We start from the raw sequence: 21,331 nt of genomic DNA, 5'->3' as shown, positions 1-21,331 counted from the left end.
AGTACATACATTTATCTTGCATATTTGATAGCATAGTATAGCATAGTATATTTTTATATCATATATATATATATATATATATATATATATATATCATACATAAGATCTCTATACATTTCTAACTTCAGGATATTTTACAACTACTATAGGTAAATACACTGCTAGGCAGGACCCCGGAGCCACTATGGATAAAAACGCAGGCCGTCAAACATCTGAGTCCAGATGCCTGAGTAGCCTGTATCAGTTCTGTGGTAAGAGGTTATTTAGCCTCTGCCTGAAACAGCCCTGGTGAGAAGGATCTCACCATTTCATGGCATGGTCCATTCGTTTCCAGAAATTCTCTTTGTGGTCTTTGTTTATAAAATTTTTAATGGGGGATATCTCATAAAACAGCATCCTAAAATCTCCACATCTCGCTCTTTTTTTAGAATGACTTCCCCTCAGTCATTTTCTGTAAGGAGCATTAATTTAGCTCTCTTCACCTTATCATTCTAGTTGGGATGTAAGCATCTGAGAATGTTTGCAAATTGATTTTAACATAACATTTTGATCCAGTGTCCTCAGTTTAGGAGACTTTTCATTAGAATCCAGAACACCTTGAAATTCCAGAATGTGTCTACTACTCTAATTTAGGTTACCACAAATCTGATACAATTTGGACACAGTAAAATGTTAGTTGTTTAATTTTATCAGACACCGTCAGATAGTTTTACTTTCTTGATAGTCTTATTACCAGGTAAGCTCTGAGAACTGCAATTTTAGCAACAATAAAATTGATTTATACAAACCTCAAGAAGTATTATTACATTACATTGAAATGTTATTACATTACATTATTCCATTGAAATAGATACTTTATTCAGAATCCAGGTATTTCCTTACTAACAAGTTCAGTGACTAATTACAACAGTGGGCAGTGTTGGGAGCACACACCCGTCTTTCCCAGGGGCATACTCTACTATAGCATAACACATGCTAACAATGCAAGAGACAACTTATTCTGGGGGGAAAAAAAAGATAGATTCCACAATATACAATATGGATTATCTTCCACGTTAAGTCCTACATTGCATTGTATGGTGACTAACATAACATAATAAAATTAAATTAATATTTTTTAAAAAAGTCCTATATTGCACATGTACGCTTCTGCCATAAAAAATGAGAAAAGTTGGCCACTTTCACACAATGAGGATGTAAATATCTGACAAGGTTACCTTCCCAAGTATAAAAATAAGAAGAGACTATTCTTTCTTGCATAATTGTTGTTTGTCACATATCAAGTGTTGGGTTGTACTTATTTGCGTTATAAAGTAGTCTGTTTATTATCAGCAAGTGGCTAGGTGACCAGATGTTGTGAGGGGGAAAAAGGGACATATTAGTCATGGTCAGCCCTGCAAAACTCTGATATCATATATTTTTAGCCTCATGTTAGACAGCTGAGATTAGCTTACTGCCAAGCTGAGTACACAGAGGACATTTAAATTTGTAATAATAAAGTACTTAAAGATGTTCTGCAAAGGATAACAATGCTCAGTCTTTTTCAAGAGTATTTTAGGACTATTTTAAAATTACCTAGGCATCCTCTACTTAAAACTAAAAAGATTTTGAAGGAAGAAGTCAAGTTGTTTAATAAGTGGTGGAAATGGTAAGAAAGAGGTGATGCAGTGTGTGGTTAAGAACCCAAACTCTGAAGCCAGACTATCCATGTTCATGTGTTGGCTCTGCCATTTATTGGCTGTGTGAGCTCAGGCAAGTTACTTAACTCCTCTGTGCTTCAGTTTCCACATCTCCGAAATGGGGCTTTCTCACGCAGTACTTATGCGGATTAAATGATATAAATATATGTGAAATGTATAGATCAGCACCTGACACATAGTAAGCATTTGTATGTGTCCATTATTATTTTTAACCTAAAATGTAGCATGAAGAATATTAAACTACATAAAAGGAAACATTTCCTTTTAAAAGGAATCAACAAATTCAACAAAATCCATTTTACCGGTATTTACTAACTATCCCCCTGTGTGCCAAGGACTGTTCTAAGCTCGGGGGTAGAGCAGAGAACAAGACACAGGAGGTCCCTGCTGTCATATCACTTAGGAAGCCATTTCATAAAGTTTAAAAAAAAAAAAACTGTGCTATGGAGAAAACAAAACAATAAGATGACTGAGAAAGAGGTGAAATATTCTATTTTGAAATTCTGTTTTAAGAAATACAACAAATTAAATGTACTATGTATTCCTTATGTCGAATGTACCAAAGGGGAAAATTACTCTTCTGGACTCAAAATGAGCTTACAGGATGACAGTTCTTGAGTTCATCTGCAACTTGCAATCACTAAAATGGCCACTTCCACCTGAGATACTGCACATGAAATCCATAATCCACAGAAAAGGAAATTCAGGGACCTCTCACCTAACTGAGGAAGCACAGACTTGTGGATCCTGAATTTAACCATTAACTCGTTATGGGACTTTGAATAAACCACTGGAATGTTCTCCACTTAGAGATCACATGCTAAATCAGACAGGTTTAATATTTGCTGTCAGATTTTATTTTTTTAAGATTTTATTTATTTGACAGAGAGAGACACGGCGAGAGAAGGAACACAAGCAGGGGGAGTGGGAGAGGGAGAAGCAGGCTTCCCGCCGAGCAGGGAGCCAGATGCGGAGTTCGCACCCAGGACCCTGGGATCATGACCCGAGCCGAAGGCAGACGCTTAACGACGGAGCCACCCAGGTGCCCCTGCTGTCAGATTTTAATCTAAGTAAACTGTCCTAACAAGATTAAAATTTATTCTATTAATAACTGTGAATGGGCTTAGGAAAACAGCATCACTTGACTAACAAATTTGCCTGTACTTTTCATTTTCTGTGACCCACCAGGGACTATTGACAACCCATGAGTCAGCTGCTTCCAATTTTCATCCAATATGTAATACCCAAGATAAACAACCTTTTTGTTATCTATGTTTAAATACATATTTTAAATATTAATATATTTTAAGATGCTGATTGTATGTGGTTAAATTTTGATATATAGAGTTATGTAACAATTTAGGAAAACCACACCTCACTCTGAAGCTGTGTAACTTCTCTTGCAAAAACACTATCGATTGTGGCTGGCATCTGCTTATAAAGAGAATTGGAGAGGTTCGCCTTAATGGTGCCTTTGTATTTTGCCTAGAGGGGGGAAAAAGGAAAAAAAATTAATAAGCACTACTTTTTTTACTGTGAATATTGAAAGAGAATAAAAAGAAATTTTCTTCAAAAACAGAATTAATTTAAAAACCTTAAGACCATTTTAACCTTAGATACTAGACTGAAGAACATATTCTGAAGAGAGATAAATCCAATTTATTATGGAAAAAGCTTTAAAATGAGATGCTCAAGAAAATAATGACTACTTTTCTATTTTAACCTATGCATGTTTCCAAAAGCAAATCCGATTGTATAGAGAGTTTCAGATGTTTGATCAGCAAAGAAAATCCTGAGAAAAATGAGACATTTGAGTTGTTCCAGAAAATACAAGTTGGTAGAATGTAGTGTCTAGAACTTGAATGCAAAGGACTATCCTTCATTCAAATCTTTTTAACCTCCTCTACCACGACTGCGTTGGGGGGGGAGGTATCTTTTTGTTGTTTCTGTGTCTTCCCACCTCCAATCTGCATTGTCTCAGAGTGATCCCCAAAATTCCTTACTAGTAAATAGAAACGCTCCTTCACCATTTCTCTTAGAGAGATGAGGTGCAAAGTAACACAACAGATTGCTCACTTCCCTTTCTTTTTTTTCTTTTTGTGCTCTGCAGTTAACTTCTTCAGGAAAAAGAATCAATCAGGAATGAGAAACATCAAGAGAGTCTTTGCATAGGAGAAATAAAAGCTAACGCAAACCTACGAAACCACATTTTTCCACATGCTGACGTTACCCCCGCTCAGAACTAGATGTGAGCGCGGATTTATTGAGCGTAGACCTTGTGTAATCCTTGTGTTCTCACAACTCTTTGGATGTGGGTACTCAATAAGAGAAAATTTGGCAGTTTCCCTCAAAATGTTTTCACATGAGTGAAAATAATCATGAGAATATCATGGTGATCTTTTTCCAACATAACTTATGAAACACTAGAGGTCAGTCATTTACAATACTGTTGTACTCATCCTCTTTTCAAATTTCTCTCTCCTAAGTGATCTAGTCACAGACTACAGAAATGCCTCCTCACAGAAATCGCTGTTAACATGGTGCTTTATAATGCAGCATAATCTGCAGTTGGAAATGCTCTCAGATAGAGACTATATGATTTTTCAGCTGGAAAATGAATGTAGTGTGTTTCTCTGTGGTCTCATAATAAGTGTCTCTGTTGAACTGATCCTACTCAAAAATAGTTTAAATTGATTTAAAATTACTTACCAAAGGTATCACGTTTTATAGAATCAGCTGGTAAATTTTACTTATTTTCAAAATGATATCCAACAATTTATATCTAATACACCTATTAGGAAATAAAATAATGGAATTTCTAAAACTATTTTTCCAGTACTTTCTACTTATCAAATAAAATATCTCTTTTCAAGAGTGATCCTACATAAATATGAAAGGGTTAGAGTTGAAATATAGACATATATAATAAAGTATATCAACCATAAAGTTAATTGATATGGTGCATAGGATTACATAATTATGTAGATATTACCAACACTCAGTGGCGCTCTCAAAAATATCATTCTCTAATTTTAATGCACAAATTTTTATCTACATAATTAGAAAATGAAAATGCAAACTATTTCGCATGTTTTGATGCCTTACCTCAGAAATAAAAGCGCCGATATTTTTTACATGGTTTAGCATGGGAGTGTCAGTCACAAATGTACACTTGTCCTTAGACTTTTTATACTCTTCTTTATAATGAATCTAAAAGAGAGAATAATTTACAGAAGATGAGAAAGAAGAAAAACAATTTTAATGCCCCCCTTTTGAACAGAATTACTTGAGGAAGTCTGTTTTCTAAAGTAAATACTCAAATGAGGAATGATGCTCAAAACCAGCCAAATCAAATAAATGGATGTATAGCACAGAACCGCAAAGGTGATGAGACACAGAAAAGATTGTTCTTTAGATTAATAAGAGTCCTGTTATCATCAAGGATCATAGGGGTGGATGCACATTGACTATGGGTCCTGTCTGCCCAGCTTTCTCAGCATAATTATTCAACACTCTCATTTCATTCGGCAAGTGTCCTAGTTTATTGTTACTTTCAAGCCACTGACTGCACAGTTAAGCCTACAATCAAACGAAAACATAGCTGCTTACCTCTAGGTTTAAGACAAGTAGTCTATCAGGACAGATGGAACCAATTAAGAAGTAGAGGCAGAAATCAAACAAGTGGAGATTACTGTTAGCATCATTACTGTTAGCATCATGGTGAATTTGAGGAAGGGGCTCAAACAGTAGACACGATGAGCTTCCTTTATACTAATTAATTCAGCTCAAATCAAACTTACCCAATTTAGGGGCACCCATAGGCCTCCCTATCTGCCTCCCCTCCCCCAGCAAGAGTAGAACCTGCCCTGAAAGCTTGCCACAAGGTGGAGATCATTCCAGAATGCTATGGGTAGGCAGATGCACAAGAGAAAGTCCAGAGAGGCTGAGCTGAGCATGCTCATTTCTTCTCTCAAACTCAGTAGTAAAAGGAATTACTCTTTTCCTCTTGAGGAGAGGCCAGAATTATTACTCTGGGGGAGACCCTGCATGAACACATGAGGTGAAGTCAGGAACTATATGGGCAAGGCCCTAAAATGTAATCCCACTTTCATGCTAATTGCCACTCAATCCGAAAACTGGTGAGGCAAAATTTATGACCAGTTGAGAGGATGAAGGTAATTTGCTAAAAGTTATATCACCCTGTAATAAACTCATGTTTATCTACCCAAAACTGTAAATACTTATGCTGAAAAAAATGTCCCAGTTCAGATGATAAATTACATGGTCTTCCTAACTATAACCTAAAAGTGAAGTTTAGGTGACTATATACCTGGTTCTTAAAGGACATGACTAAGATGTTGCAACACTAACATTACATAGAGATTTTACCACATGTAAACCTGACATGAGGGGCATAATTCGACCTGAGGTATGACCAGATAGGAACAAACTAAGCAAAATACCGTATCTCACTGCTGTTACTCTTAGGTATGAGACGCCTACCACATTAAACATTTGCTTTATTCATGAAATCAACATTGGAACATATTTATCTTATCTGAGCTCTAAATTACCTTTTTTTCTTCTCAGAGATTAGCCATAATTTTAGGGCTCTGCAAATCACCCTCCTCGGTTACTAGTAATTAAACCATTAATGGCTGTATGATAAATAGTGGGCTATTTTGATCATAAGGAGAGAAAAAAAAAGTATCCCCGTTATATAATTAAGTGTGAGAGAAAATAACCTATCATTAGGTTTAAGTTTGGCTCATTATTTTTATCTTTTGCCACTATCTTCTCCCCCCTCACAGTCACATTCTTGATTGCAGTGGTGTGTGCAACAGCCACGGGGCCCCCGATAGGCTCTGACCTGAGTAGAATGTTCAGGACAAGAACACAGGATAAGGGTGAAGTATTTACTTCCTTCACTGTGCAGGCAAAGAGTTCAGTCTTAAGTGGGGTCTCCAGTCCTTTCTTTGGTCTTTAAAAGATAGGTATACACACACAAACATACACACCCACACACGTATTATTTGCTTATTGTCACTCCTATTGTATTTCTAATGAATTTTACAACTTGAGTCACGATAAGCAAATGATCTTACATTTTTATATAAAGAATGCTACATAGTGTTAGCCTTCCTCTACCAAGGTAATAGAAAAAGATAGATGGGCAGGAGATACACCAGTGAGGGACACAACATCCCAGGTGAAATAAAATCACTAAATAGACAGCCACTTCCTGCAGAGCCATGGCCCCATCTATTGGATAGACTGCCTATGTGACCCCCTTCTTTCCTAATAACAGAATCCAAATGTATTTATGAGAGTAGCCAGACCCTTGCCCCGGTCCCAGAGGATGAGCTGCTCTAAGTCAGATACGGTTTGCTCTTTCCCCTTGGCCAGCGACTGGCCTCCCCTGGTGCCCAGCTCTGGCCACAGGCCATATGTAGAAGTCTTCCCAGCAGTGTTCCTGGTGTTTCTGGGGCAGAGGGGAAAGACTTGCTGGCTCAGTCCTTTGACACTTTGCTCTTCCACATTTTCCATTCCCCAGTCACAGGGATGCACCAGCCATGAAGTCATCACAAGGCGGTAAGTCACCATACTAATGATGACAAAGCAGAAGGAAAGGAACCTGAGAGCCTGAGAGCATCCACCATACCAAGACTGGACCCCTTACCTCCATGCTTCATTATGTGAGAATGAAAAATCCCACCTATATGTTAAGCCTCTATGCTAGGGTCTTCCTGTCACTGGTGGCCATCTGCACTCATGACCAAGATACTATCCAACTTACTTTCTAATAGGAAAAAAAAAAAACAAGGTGGGTGAAGTTGATGACTTAATACTCAGTAAGACACCCCAAATATTTACCTTCTGCTCTGACCACACCCATTAATCCCACCATATCTCAACTACAATTAGAGTTAAATCAGTTCAGTGATGCTTTCTCCTCTTAGCCCAGTCTCTTTCACTTGATATGACCGTAGCTAATGGCGGACCTTGGATGACAGATGTAGAAATGTCTGAGGATATTTCCTTTTACAGTTACTCTTTTTTTAAAGATTTTATTTATTTATTTGAGAGAGACAAAGAATGTGAGCAGGGGTAGGGGCAGAGGGGAGGGAAACAAGCAGATGACCCGCGGAGTGGGGAGCCTGACACGGGGCTGGATCCCAGGACCCTGAGATCATGATGTGAGCCAAAGTCAGATACTTAGCCGACTGAGACACCCAGGCATCCTTCCTTTTACAGGCACTCTTAACCAAAAGTATCGAGAAAATCTTCTATCAAATGGAGCCATATTGGCTCAATGCATTGAACCCTGGAAGAGAGAACAGCAGTCCCCTCACTCTGTGGTGATGGGGCGGGGGATGCTCCAAGCTAAGGCTGCTATGCCAGGTTCTCTTAACACAATCAGAGCTCTCTCTGGAGGGATAGTCATGGAATCTGATGCTTTTAGCACTGAAAGGATTTACCCACAACAATGTTCATTTGCCTGGAAAATGTTCTTTCTGCTGTCATGCGAGTGAATAGCCTCAAAGGGGTTGAACCAAAACAATGGGTCACAAGCTTCATGCAGATGTGGCCAAACTCACTCTGCAGAGACTCTTGATGCCTAATTTATAAGAAACACACAAAAATATCTCCTTTAACCTAATATGTTCTATGACCACCTGACAAAAGGCTACTAGATCCATGATTCTGATGGCTCAATATAGTTAATAGGTTTGACTTATTCAAGGAATTCATTAGATAGTTGACCAATAAGGGCCAGAGAGAGAGAGAATATCTGGGGAAATAAAAAGCATTATGTGGTTAACAGAAAAATAAAAGAGGCAACCTCAGAGGACCAGGTAATTTGGGGAAGTGAGTTATGCAGAGGGAAACCAGGTAGAGCAAAAAAAAATGGAAAAATGCCTCACACTGATGCCCCATAGTGAAGCCACCTGACCTGAAAAACATGCATTTCTTTCTAGGGAGAACTGTAAGTCCCTGGACTTATTTCTAGATCATTCCTATGTAACATTAGTGACACAAAACACAGTACTATATGTGGGGCACCTGGCACACAGCAGAAGAGGAATGACATGATGATGGCCAAGGTCTGGGAGTCAGGCAGACCTTGTTTCAAATCCCAGGTGTGTGGCTCACTAGCTGTATGGTTTGATGAACAGAACGTGAGGCCACTTCTCACGGCTTCAAGGTGAAGACCCGTGCAGACCAGGCAAACAAGACACCAAATTCACCTGAGGATGCGTGCTACAAACAGATTGCCTTCAAACGGACAAAAAGGCTCAGGTAAACACACAGATGTCCCTCTGGGATACAAGGAGATTGGAAAACAAATGAACAGACCTGAAGGTTTGTCTTTAAGTTTGAGACCTGGGAAAAGGCCCTTGCACTAAATGAAATGTGGGCACTAACTGAGGGGCACCGTCAGAAGCAGGAGAGGGCCTCGACGGGAACTCCCACCTAATTCCCTGGGACCATTCGTCCACTTCTACATCGGTTTCCGCTCCGTGACTGCCGCAACTCAAATACACATTTTAGACAACCATCTAGTGAGGCAGACAATAGAAAAGACATGAGAACTTCCAACGTAATTTCATCAGCCCCATATAAAAACACCGATGACGCTGACTGTGGATAGAGCAGTTAGTGCTTAATAATACCTTTTCAACCAAACTTCGAAAACCTAGAAATTCTATCGGGTCCAGTACATAAAGTCCTTCCAGAAAGTGAAAATTAAAATTTGTTTTTAGAATGATGGTACGAACTCCTCTTTTCAGTTTTGTTTTAGAGACAAAAGAAGTCCTTGTTCAGACTCTTCATTGGTAAATATACAAATTCTAAAAATTTTTTAAAAACCAGTATCTTAAAAAGTATGGAATTCTATTTTGAAAGAAAAGGTGAACATGTACACAAATATAAATTAGGCCACAATCTGTGATCTAAATATTTAAGTAGTACAGAGATTCTGCCATGCAGCATAAATCTATAATAAACAGAAATTACTCCCACGCATTTGATTTCTCCTACATGGGAGAGGACTAACAGGGCTTTGGCTTTTGCAAAATGGTAAAGGCCATGCCCCTCACCATAAGGTTGGTTTTACAGTCACTGAAAAATGATCTTTTCCAAAACAACTCCAACAAAATCACCTACTCACTGAAGTTGCCACTTTGGTTCCAATGGTTTATATAATATATTTTAGCTCATCCACAATTACCCTTTAATAAAAAACATAACAACACTGGAAGAGGTACTGTTTCTGGAGTTATGAAACTTCAGGTTTTAAATAGTAGCATTCCTATTACCAATATTAGTGTAATCAATAACAGTAAAACTAAGATAAACTGTGCAGGGAAATATACGGAAAGAGCAAACACAGCAGAATGGCTAAGGCCAAGAGGGCTTTGTGTTCAATCCTTTTCTCCACTGCTTAACTGTGTGTCCCAGGCAAGATACTTAACCTCTCTGAGTCTTTGTTTCTTCACCGTTAAAATGAGAAAAACAGTGGAACCCATCTCAGAAGCTGCAATGCCTGGCACATAGTCCTCGATAAATCTTAACTAGGCTGATGTTACTGTTGTTGTCATCATTCCATCACTATTATAGTTTACAAAGAACTTTCACATGCAGTAGCTTAGAACTCTCAATAACAGCACAAAGAAATACTCCATTTAAAAATTCAATTACATTACACATCAAATATATGGAAAGAGTATGATTCCCACCATCCTCTGGCTCTTTCTGACAAGCCACAAGGAGGCAGAGAGTCATATATAAAATGTGACTGGATGGATACAGAAAAAATTTACAGATGTAGTAGTTAATAACCTACTAACATCTCTTGAGTGCTCACAGTGTTCCAGACAGTTCACCAAACATTTCAGATCTGTTACTTAAAGAAACTGTAATAGATGTTGCCCTTGAGGAACTGAACCCCCTCCCATTACATAACCTGCCCCAACGTTACTGTTAAATTGATGCAGGCAGGTTGACTTCAGAGAACATACCAAAGTACTACCCCACTTCCCCGGACTGACCTCCTTTGAAAACAAACATTTGCAAAATATTCTGATCACTTTGCTCATTAACTACAACAGAAACGGCCAGTATTGTGCTCGCTTCTCTACAGACCCAGGCTCTATTCACTTTTCACAAGTCATCTCTCCTCTGCACCAGCAACTCTCTTAGAATCGTGTTAATGAGGAGCATCTAAATGCTCTTTCCCTGGTGAACAATACTTTTTCCTTGTGCTTCTAGAATTCTAGTTTACATATTTACTGGTTTACCAGTACATAATTACGTGTATATATATGTTACATAGTTCTACAAATCTAGAATTCCCCAGAGACAGGATATACACTGATCCCAGTTAATGAAAAAAGTCATGAGAAAAATGCTCCTTTTTACTCATACCGTCATCATCTAGTTCAGGATTCTTACCAATCAGTTCAGTAGCCCATGAACCCGAAATTATAAATACATTTTATGTGTTTATATACATATGCATATATATATACAATATACAAAATTATATATTTGTTTTCTGGTTTTGAAAACTATTGCATTCATCAGAGTCCTCGAAAAATCCCCGAAATGTTTTTTTAAAAAACCATTCGTTTAGACAGAGATCCTCCCGAAACAAATTCCATCACCATACAAATGTTAAAAGGCTTTGTGGTTCACACATGGAATGTGCTCTGAAATTTCAATGCTTTATGATTTCATGCCAGAGTGACAGTGAAATTCATAAGGGACAGCACTCTGGATTAAGACCATGGAGACCTGCTCCTACAGAAATTCTCTGTATAGGTGACCTTGAGGAAATCAATGCAAATTTCTGGACTTAGTTCCATTATCTGGAAAATAATTGTGTTTTAACAGATGAGTGCATGGTTTTCTCCCCAACTCAGTGATCTGATGACATAATAGTGCCACACACAGAGTGCAAAATAAGAAAAAAATTCCTTAAGCTACTTACATCACTAATGAGTTTGGTGCATTTTCTGGCCAATTCCATCCTTAGGTCTTCAATAACAGGCTTAAAAAACACCTGTCCAGAAAAACAAGGAAAGGAAATACTTTTTTTCTAAAGATCAACTTAGAAGAACAAATACCCTTCAGCTGGTGTGTTCCCACTTACCGTGTCATCTTCATCTTCTTCCTCTGTTTTTCCCTCTTCCGTTTCATTTTTTACATCCTCAAATATAGGGACCCTCATTTTTACTCTTTATGTATAGAGGTTTTTTCTTTTTTCTTTTTTCTTTTTTTTTTTTTGAATTCTCGGGAACAGCCCCTTTCTCTGTACTACAGCACCCTTGAGCTCTTGGAGTCTCTGGTGTTCTGGCAGAAATGACCTTGCCCAGGCCTCGTCCCTATTTAGCTCACACTTCACCCTCTTATCACAACGGCGTGTGAGTGGATGGATGGGATTGCGGAGGTCAGTCAGGGCGAGCCTCCCAAGTGGAAATACGACTCCAATGGGCAAAATTCGATTTTGTGACCTTTTAAAGTCAACATTCTCTAAACTGGGTAGGCAATCCAAAAGAGACCATTTATTTATATTTCACTAATTTAATTCATTCATAAAATAGTTTGAGAGAGACTTAAAGATTGTGGGAAAATGACTCCACTATAACACTCAAGATAGCACGGCCCAAAGCCTGTTATCTCAAAGACTTCTCAACTCCATCTAAAGAAAGCTTTTGCTGGAATGTCAGACATCTTGGATTTGGTATAGTGAATCCAGATCATTCAAACCTAAGTTAAATTTTTTATGAGACAAACACATACTTCTCACATTCTAAAAGGTACTAACTTTAAATTAGCTGATTAAAGGCTAGTAATTTATTATGAAAAGCCCTTTGAACCACTTTAAAGAATCTATTCTGAGTTAATTATGACCGTTAATCTTATATTGCTACTGTATTATTTTAATTGTAAACATCATTAAACATGAGAAGTTGCAGTTAACATAGGTTGATATATCATTTAAGAATTCTAGAAACATCATTGTTTCAAAAAAATAATAACCATGCTCTTCCAATTCTGCCCATTGTGTCAATTTTTATAAATTCACTAGCTTTTATATTATAAAATATTCACTCTTTATATATTCCTCAATGTGTATTACATGCCTGGAAAAGTTTGGAAAGATATTTATAATGTAACGTGTCATCAGTTATATAATTAAAAATATATTTCTCAAAAAATCCTTTATTGTCAATTTAGGCAATAACAAGGGTCTATACAACTCATAATTTATCATTATTAATTCTCTTCTTAATTGCCTTGGCCTTACCTAAACTAAAAATTCTGACAACAAAAACATTCTAACATCTATATGATATAGATTATTCCTCAAATTGTTTTCCATGAGGCTAAAATTCCACAGAATACTCTGGAGGGGGAAGGAGGTTTCTTAAGCAAATGTGTTTAGAAAAACCTGTATATTCATCTCTACCCCTATCACTTAGAGATCCACATGGCGTAATGACAAATCAGAAACTCCAAAAAGACCCACAACCAAGAAAACTGGTTAGGTTTTCTTAATCCAGCATTTCTGAAACATGAAATCCTATTCATCTAATCTAATCTTATCTATCTACTTACCTACCATTTTTTAATGATACCCGATGCTCCAGAAAATTAACATTCTTCTGTGAAGTATTACTTAGGGAAACATTATCCTACTCTGAAAAAAAATGTATTCTAGAATAGTTGTTGGTCTTTTCATGAAATGATTTTTGATACAGGCTAACTTAATGGCATCACATATCCTGCTTACTAGCAAAATGCCAAAAAGAAGTCCCCCAAGGGTGCTGAATTTGGAAACCTTCACTTTTAAAGTAACAACTATGTTATTTTAAACATAGCTGTGTAGAGAATTCTACAAGGAATCTCTCTACACATTATATTTGTTCCATAAGGGAGCAGAATGCCTGACCTCTGTTTCCCTCAAGTCTTCTGCCAAAAGACTGTTCTAATATTCTATAGAAGATCTATCACATTATCTTTATTTGGAAAAAGGGAAGAGCAATTTCTGTAAGCTTTTCTATCAAACTTCTACAAGCATGGGGAGAAAATTTCACCAAAGCTGCTTCAGATGACTTGTGTCGCTCATGGTGACATCTAATCCCATAGTGAGTTACCTTCAGTGGACTTCAACGGTTGCTTTTCCTCATTTCCCATCATGTAATACATTCTTATTGACTCTCCACTGTGCTGGAAGAAAATAACCTGTTGAGATTATACACAGAAGTTCTGAAAGCAAAACCAAACACCATATGCAAGGTAAACACACATTTTCCATTTGTGGCTTTTAGAGTCAGCATTTTAAAGCCAGAGGGATCCTTAAGAAATCAATCTTACTAAAAGCCCTCTCTTTTACAGAGGACAAAATTAAGACCAAGAGAAATTAATTATTTGTCTCTTTCACAAAGTTACTCAATGGAATACCAGGACCAAAACTTAATCAGAGCTTTATGTTCATTCATTTAAATAAGTGTTGCTATGTAAGGCACTGACTGTGCTTGGTGCTGGGGATGTAATGGTGAATAAAGCATAGTCTGTGCTAAGATAAGGCAGGAAAAAAAAAAAAACCATCATTCAAGACATGCTGGATGAACTCCTTAATGGATTGTTTGGCAAGCTACATACATTATTTCTTCTGATTGAATATACCTTCTTTTTTTTCCCTCTCTCCTGTAAGTATGATATAAAAATCATGTAAAGTTTTCTTGAAAACATTTTAAGCCTTGCACTTTATCACAGCAAAGCTCTCTTGTCTGTAGCTCCCAGATGCAACTTGGGGAATAAGAAGAAAGTTCTTCATGGATAGTTATCACGTTTCAAAATTCCCTATTTCCCTCTTTTTTTTAACCAAGTTAAATGTCATGTTTAATATATATTTTCACTTTGGGGCACCCCAATAAGGGAATATCAGTACAATTGCCAATCCGTTTTGCTTATTGTGTACTTTACATATGTTGCCTACCTCTTATTTTAGTACTCTATCCATGCCCTCATACAGAATGAGACCAACGTGGGGATCACATTATTTATGGCAAGACCCTTGAATTCCCTCTGTGGCTCTCCCACATCTTCTAGGGCAAATTTTTTAATCCCTCTCCATAGTTAAAGAGAAAAACCAAATTGCCAGAAGTTATTAAAAGCAAAGCACTTAAAAATAGCAAAGCTTCTCACAAACACAAGATTTGTCAACTGTCCAACAAAGTTATACAGTTATACAGTTCCAGGAAAAGCACTTGATATGAAAGGGTCTTCTCATTTCAAAGGGTAAGACTCTATAATATCAATATGTGTTTAAAGGCCAGAAAAGCCTCATACAGCCTAATAGCCTAAAGATAAGGGCTAACTTGCATATTACAATACAGAAGTCTTTTTTTTTTTAAGGTTTTACTTATTTGAGAGAGAGAGGTAGAGGGAGAAGCAGACTCCCCGCTGAGCAGGGAGCCCAATGCGGGGCTTGATCCCAGGACTCTGGGATCATGACCTGAGTCGAAGGCAGACGCTTAACCGACTGAGCCACCCAGGTGCCCCCAAAAGTCTTTAATCTGTTTAGAGTTTGATGTTTTTATGTAAGCAAATGTATTTCCATAGCAACTGCCAGGTCCAAGGGGTGATTCAGGTCTTGGGACAGAGCTCCTGGCCAAGGAAACTCCTCTGTACCAACAATACCTGTCCTGCAGTGTTCCCCTGTCTGCAGGGTTCTTAAGGTCATGTGTAGTAAGAATTGCCCAGATTGTGATCAATGTTTCATACTTTTATCACTTTTACCTCTTTTCTTGATAGTGATAGAACACGTGCTTTTTGCCAACATGGTGATGAGAGACTTGAAAATGAAAATCCATAATAATTAAAATAGATGGAGATTCAGTTCTGAGTTGAGGGAAAACTTCGAGAGATAAACTGAATTTTTCCACTTTAGGAGTCAATTCAAGATTTCTTATTACAAAATATTCCCCCGGAATGGTTAGGTGAGAGAGGAATTAGTTCATCTGACTTGTTCGCCTGTCTTGGCAGTCTTTCATAGACTTGTGTTCAGTTGCCTGGGTTTGTTTTTTTTTCTTTCCTTCCTTCCTTCCTTCCTTCCTCCTTCCTTCCTTCCTTCCTTCCTTCCTTCTTTCTTCCTTCTTTCCTTCCTTCCTTCCTTCCTTCCTTCCTTCTTTCTTTCTTTCTTTCTTCCTTCTTTCCTTCCTTCCTTCCTTCCTTCCTTCCTTCCTCCCCCCCTCCCTCTCTCTCTCTCTCTCTCTTTCTTTCTTTCTTTCTTTTTTATGACTACCTCCCAGAAGTCTCAGTTGAACCCCTGGTCGTTTTACTTCTGCCTCACATAGTTCCTCACGGTTTGGCAACTGTCCAAAAGAGAACTTTACTAGTAGATGAGGGGATGAAATTGTTTCTTCAAACCAGAAATGTATGCTCTCTTGGGCAATTAGTCTTCTTTATAAAAGACAAGAGCTCCGCTTAATATTAGCCCAATCTATTTTTACAACTTACATTCATTAAGCCCAACTTCTCCTTTTTAATGGTCGTTTCATTACTGTTTGTTAATTAGAAATCAAAAGAATACAAAGCAACCTGAATAATTGTCACCGTTACTAATTATGCCATTAAAATAAGATTTAATAGAATGGGGATTTTTTGTATTCATATTCCTGTTTTCACAAGTAGAGATCCTATTCACAAACGAGAGCTATATATCCAAACTGGTATTGGAGGAGGAGAACAACAAGAAACTGCAAATCATTTCTGGCACAATTTCTGGGTCGGGTGTGGTTGGGATGCCAAAATCAAAAGTATTGTTCCAGATGTATTGACTGAGGGGCATATGTTCTCATTCAGAGTCTACATTTACATGAGCATCCAGCGAACTGATGGACTTTGATTTAATTCACTGCTTACTTGAGACATTAGTTCAGTATGAACAACACTGAAGCTCATACAGTCACTTCCACAGGCCTTCCTGCTGAGAGAAGCCCAAGGGTCTGAGTGGCCTCTGTAAGCCTTGTAACCAGAACCAAAGGGTCAGGCACAAACAGCTTGGCTATCCCAAAAAGTATCCCTTTCCTAGAATTTCATGTGAGATGTGTCAGGAAGAATTGTGAAAGACTTTGAAACTGGCAAAAAAAAATTTACCTCCTGTGTTATCTAGTGTTACCTTCTGGCTAATTTGGCCTTTTGCTGTCTGAACTGCCTCAGGAGACCATAAAATGTTAAAAACTGGTAACAATGCTAATGATGTTTTATCCATACAAATGCAAATTAATTGTGTCCTGGGGAAAAGCAATTGATTACTGGTCCTGTCAATAGAGCTTTTTGCCTTTATTTCTAAATTCATTTCAGCAATTCCTGATTACTCATTTTCCAAATTCACCTTTGAACCAATCTTAACTTCCTACTGGAGCCCTCATTCACTAATGAGTTAAAATATTTTAAGTGTGTTTATTTTGTGTTTCATGAGAATCGTGATTTCACCTCTTTTTAAAAAAATATCCTTTAACAGATACAAATGATTTAATTATCCTCATTGTTTTCCTTCAACATTTGGCAAAAGTAGAAAAGGAGAAGTTATCACTGGACAAAGCACAAAGCGCTCAGCTCTCAACTGTGAAATATAGTTGTAACAATGTTTGGTGTTTATTGAAATTAGCTCTTTGTTGTGTTTTGTTCTCAGGTCTGATCTCGCTTGACTATTGGCAAATGCCACGTGTGTGCTTGTATATACGTACATTCACACACACACACAACACATACACATGCACTGGAGCAGTTAATTCACCACAGCTGCCAGTTAGTCCCCTCTTGAAAAGCATACAAGGCCTCAATAAATGCAAAGACTTAATTACTTCTCACATCTGGAAAAACTTGAATATGAGAGTGGATTTATTGAAGAAGCTCTTTGCTTGGCTGTCAACACCATATCAAGAGCCAGAGAGAGCTCGCAGGCTTGATCACTGTTGGCAATTCTTTAACTCTTCAGAGATAGATGTCCTACCAATTAATTCGTAACATGTCCTAAGCAGGGACAAGATTTATGAATTTTATGAAAACACGGGGAAGTAAATGATTTCCTAGTCGTTTATGGAGAAAAGCTGTTTTTGTCATGTTTTCAGGGGGGGGGAAATCAGATTTTTTTTTTTAGATTTTTATTTATTTATTTGACAGAGAGAGAGACAACGAGAGAGGGAACACAAGCAGGGGGAGTGAGAGAGGGAGAAGTAGGCTCCCTGCTGAGCAGGGAGCCCGACGTGGGGCTCAATCCCAGGACCCTGGGATCATGACCTGAGCTGAAGGCAGACGTTTAATGACTGAGCCACCCAGGCGCCCCTCAGATTATTTTTTTTTAATGAGAAAATCCTCAAATTCTAAGCAAAGAAGGGAAGGTTTGCGGGTTGTAGAGCACCTTAAAACAGACAGCCATTAGAACAATAATTTACATAAACATATGCAAAGCTAGATGATTTTGCCCCTTTTGGAGAGAGGGTAATGATGTTCCTTAAAGGGAAATTGGGGAGTTACATGAGCTCCTAACAAGAAGATTTAGTAGAAACCAAGCAATGGGCAGATCTCCCCCTAGAGAGGATATTTAAAGCCAGAATTAGACAGAGTGATGGGGTTTAGGGAATGCATCCAAAGAGCATTTGCAAAGACCCAGAGACAAGAGTTGGAGGAACCAAAAGTTCAGTGTCACTGGAGAATACAGTGGAGAGAGAAGAGGACAGCAGAGGGACCTCAGGGGACAGACTGATGAAGTAAATGGGCGGAAATCACCTATCCTAACACAAAAAGCTTGAGCCAGTTTGAACCATGAATCCTTTACAAACAACACAGTTCCTGGTCAATTAACTGCAGAAACAGCACCTTTACACCTCCTCTATTCCCTTCATATGCCTCGGATTTAATTTTTACCCCTTCATTTTACCATTAGCCAATTTAAATACACTGTGTATCTGGAATTTATGAAAATTCATAGTGAAGAAATCACTTCCAGGTTTGTTAGTTTAATGAAGAAAAATATTCAAGGGAAATACATGTGTGTCATATATCCCCCCAAATAAATGGAATTTATGTTAAATGTGTTTAAAATACAAATTTCACACTGCCACATTTCTACAATTACAAGTTTATAATTGGAATGCACCTATTTTTTTCTACTCTTTCCTAAATAAATGATATCAATGTTTCAGCAGAAACCTTAAAGCATCCAATTACTATACCTATGTTCACTAAGGGTTTGTTTTATCCTGAAATCATGATTTTTTTTTTTAAGATTTTACTTATTTATTTGAGAGAGGGAGAGAGCACACACAAGCCGGGGTGGGGGGAGGGGGAGAAGGAGAGGAAGAAGCAGACTCCCCTCGGAGCAGGGAGCCCAACATTGAGTTGAGCCCAACTCAATCCCAGGACACTGAGATCATGATTTCATCATAGTTGTAAGCCAGAGAAAACAACACAACTGATGCTTACAAGTTCAGAACTTTTGAAGCTCTAATTTCTGCTTCTTTCTTATTCCAATTGTTTCCATGGATGTATAACTCAAAATATAACATAATATCAAAATAGGATCATAGTTAAAGCAAATGCATAATTAAAACAGCTGTATAGTGACGTTTTAAAACAATTGGTACCCTCTGAATAGTGAGGATTAGTTGAACATATATTGGGGGTAATTTCTGAGTACTTTACCTTCTTTATTACTTAGTATGTGTGTGTGTGTGTCTGTCTTCATTTATTTCACCATGCACCAATATTTTTGTGTCTATTCTATGGGCCAGGCACTATTTTAATCTCCTCAGATAATCAATGAACAAAACCGATAAACATCTCTACCCATCTCTCCTATATCAATCACATTATTTGGTCATCAAATATTGATTGAGCATCTACTTTATGCCATGAGCTGTAATAAGCATTGCATCCCAGAGGTATTTCAGATACTGAATATACATATGATAGTCAATATTCACTAGTATATTCAGTGAAATATATGAATTTTCTTAGACTATGATAAAATTTGTTGGACTTATAAAACCTGCATTTCAAGAAAGTAGCAGCATGTTTTAAAGAATTTCTATCAATGTTCAATTAATTTTGTAGATGTCAATTTTCTATCCTATTTTATACTCTATACCTATAGATGGTTTTCTCCATCCTTTTTTTTTTTCTCAAACTGTGTGTGTGAAATTTTCCTTCATAACCCCAATATGTTTGGCCTATTTTTGATTTGCTCCTAAAGTAGCATCCCTCAGGCAATGGCTACCTGTGATGTTTTAACTATTTCAGAAATCATTCTCTGGAGCAGCTCTGTCTAGTAGAAATATAATGTGACCTACATACGTAATCTTAAATATTTTAGTTGCCACATTAAAAAAAGAAACATATCACATTGATTTTAATGATATATTTGATTCAGCTCAATTTTATCCAGAATATTATCATTTGAACAGGTAATCAATATCAAAAGGACTGGGATATATTACTTTTTTTTTATACTAAGTCTTTGAAATCCAGTGTATTTTAATCTTACATTTCCAGTACATCTCAATTCAGATGAGCTCTTATTGGATAGTGATTATCCAATATGCACAGTGTAGCTGTATGTAATGTCATAAGACTGTAAATCATTAGCTCTTTTTCATTTTGATTGTATATACTTTAAATGTGAAAAAGATACGTTTAATATTAAACTTCTTAAGATGAGAATTTCAGAATCCTAATAAGCAAGCAATAAAAATTGCAATCTAATTTCATTTCTCGACCTATTTAAATCAGAGTCCTCTGTATGGGAATGTACTTTATTAAAGGTTTAAATTGTTCTTATAAATAATGAATTAACTCTTTAAATGATGTTTTAATTAACTTCACCAAAGGTGTATTTTCAAAATGCTATCTTGTTTCATTAATGATTATGACATATTTAAAGCCCCAGCAGTTTTCAGGATAAATATTCACTCTTTAATTATCTATCTAATAAATAGATAATTATATGAGTGAATAATAGATATTCACTCTTTATTTCTCTACCTAAATATAAAAAGGTCCAAATAGTGAAATATCCTCCATTGGTCCTCCCATTTTTAACTCATATAACCCAATTTAAAACACACCAGCAACTGCTTATCAGTTGGGCTAGGTAAACCCTTTTTAAACCATGTTATAAAGCAATGTTACAATGATACTTTACTAAAGAGACTGACAGACCATTTAAAGAAGCTAAGTGTTTTACTGAAATGAGATTTTTTTTTCTATTAAAAACTTTAAATTTTCAAATTCTCAACAGAAAAGCCCTTGAGCAATGAAAGGAAACACAGTATCTCTTATTTCTGTTCCACAGAGGACCCAGCTTCTTTTCTCCATGGAACCAGCAAAAGTGGATATTTTGTAACTGCTAGGATCTTCAATAATACCTAAATGCAATGAAGTGCTTTGAATCAAAAACATGGTTACATGAAGTGATATCCAAAGACTTAATTTATATTTGTGTTATCCCTCACCCAAGCTATGCTGAAAATTCTGGAGAAAGTTAAACTCTATACAAAAATGGAAGGCAAAGAACTTATCAAACTCAACACCCAAAGAACAAATAATCCAATCAA

At 37.1% G+C, this 21,331-nt stretch overlaps 1 protein-coding gene and 1 long non-coding RNA gene across 14 annotated transcripts in view; both read right to left on the bottom strand.

The window, feature by feature from the left end:
• NEBL (nebulette) overlaps positions 1 to 21,331 on the bottom strand; it is a 340,529-nt gene that overhangs the window by 103,494 nt on the left and 215,704 nt on the right. For 2 of the 13 annotated variants that reach the window (XM_073885605.1, XM_073885610.1), the window contains exons 1-4: positions 11,857 to 12,464; positions 11,695 to 11,766; positions 4,806 to 4,910; positions 3,075 to 3,185 (exon numbers count right to left, since the gene is read on the bottom strand). The exons of 2 other annotated variants lie outside the window; for them this stretch is intronic. In XM_073885605.1, the coding sequence (XP_073741706.1) occupies positions 3,075 to 3,185; positions 4,806 to 4,910; positions 11,695 to 11,766; positions 11,857 to 11,934 (366 nt within the window). In that variant the 5' untranslated portion in view covers positions 11,935 to 12,464. Of the gene's footprint in view, positions 1 to 3,074; positions 3,186 to 4,805; positions 4,911 to 8,199; positions 8,320 to 11,694; positions 11,767 to 11,856; positions 12,466 to 21,331 lie in introns of those variants that run through there. 9 more of the 13 variants (XM_073885608.1, XM_073885614.1, XM_025891867.2 and 6 more) reach the window with 7 other exon arrangements.
• LOC141371268 (uncharacterized) overlaps positions 13,666 to 21,331 on the bottom strand; it is a 46,613-nt gene continuing 38,947 nt past the window's right edge. The window contains exon 4 of the long non-coding RNA XR_012376079.1: positions 13,666 to 13,937. This is a non-coding gene — a long non-coding RNA (uncharacterized lncRNA). The remainder of the gene's footprint in view (positions 13,938 to 21,331) is intronic.

This window comes from Callorhinus ursinus, unplaced genomic scaffold (genome assembly GCF_003265705.2).
Source record: "Callorhinus ursinus isolate GAN/ISIS: 27379988/994484 unplaced genomic scaffold, GSC_fseal_2.0 scaffold63, whole genome shotgun sequence".
Classification (NCBI taxonomy): Eukaryota; Metazoa; Chordata; class Mammalia; order Carnivora; family Otariidae; genus Callorhinus; species Callorhinus ursinus.
The sequence above is the reverse complement of the archived record's forward strand: the minus strand, read 5'-3'. Positions and strand labels throughout refer to the sequence as shown.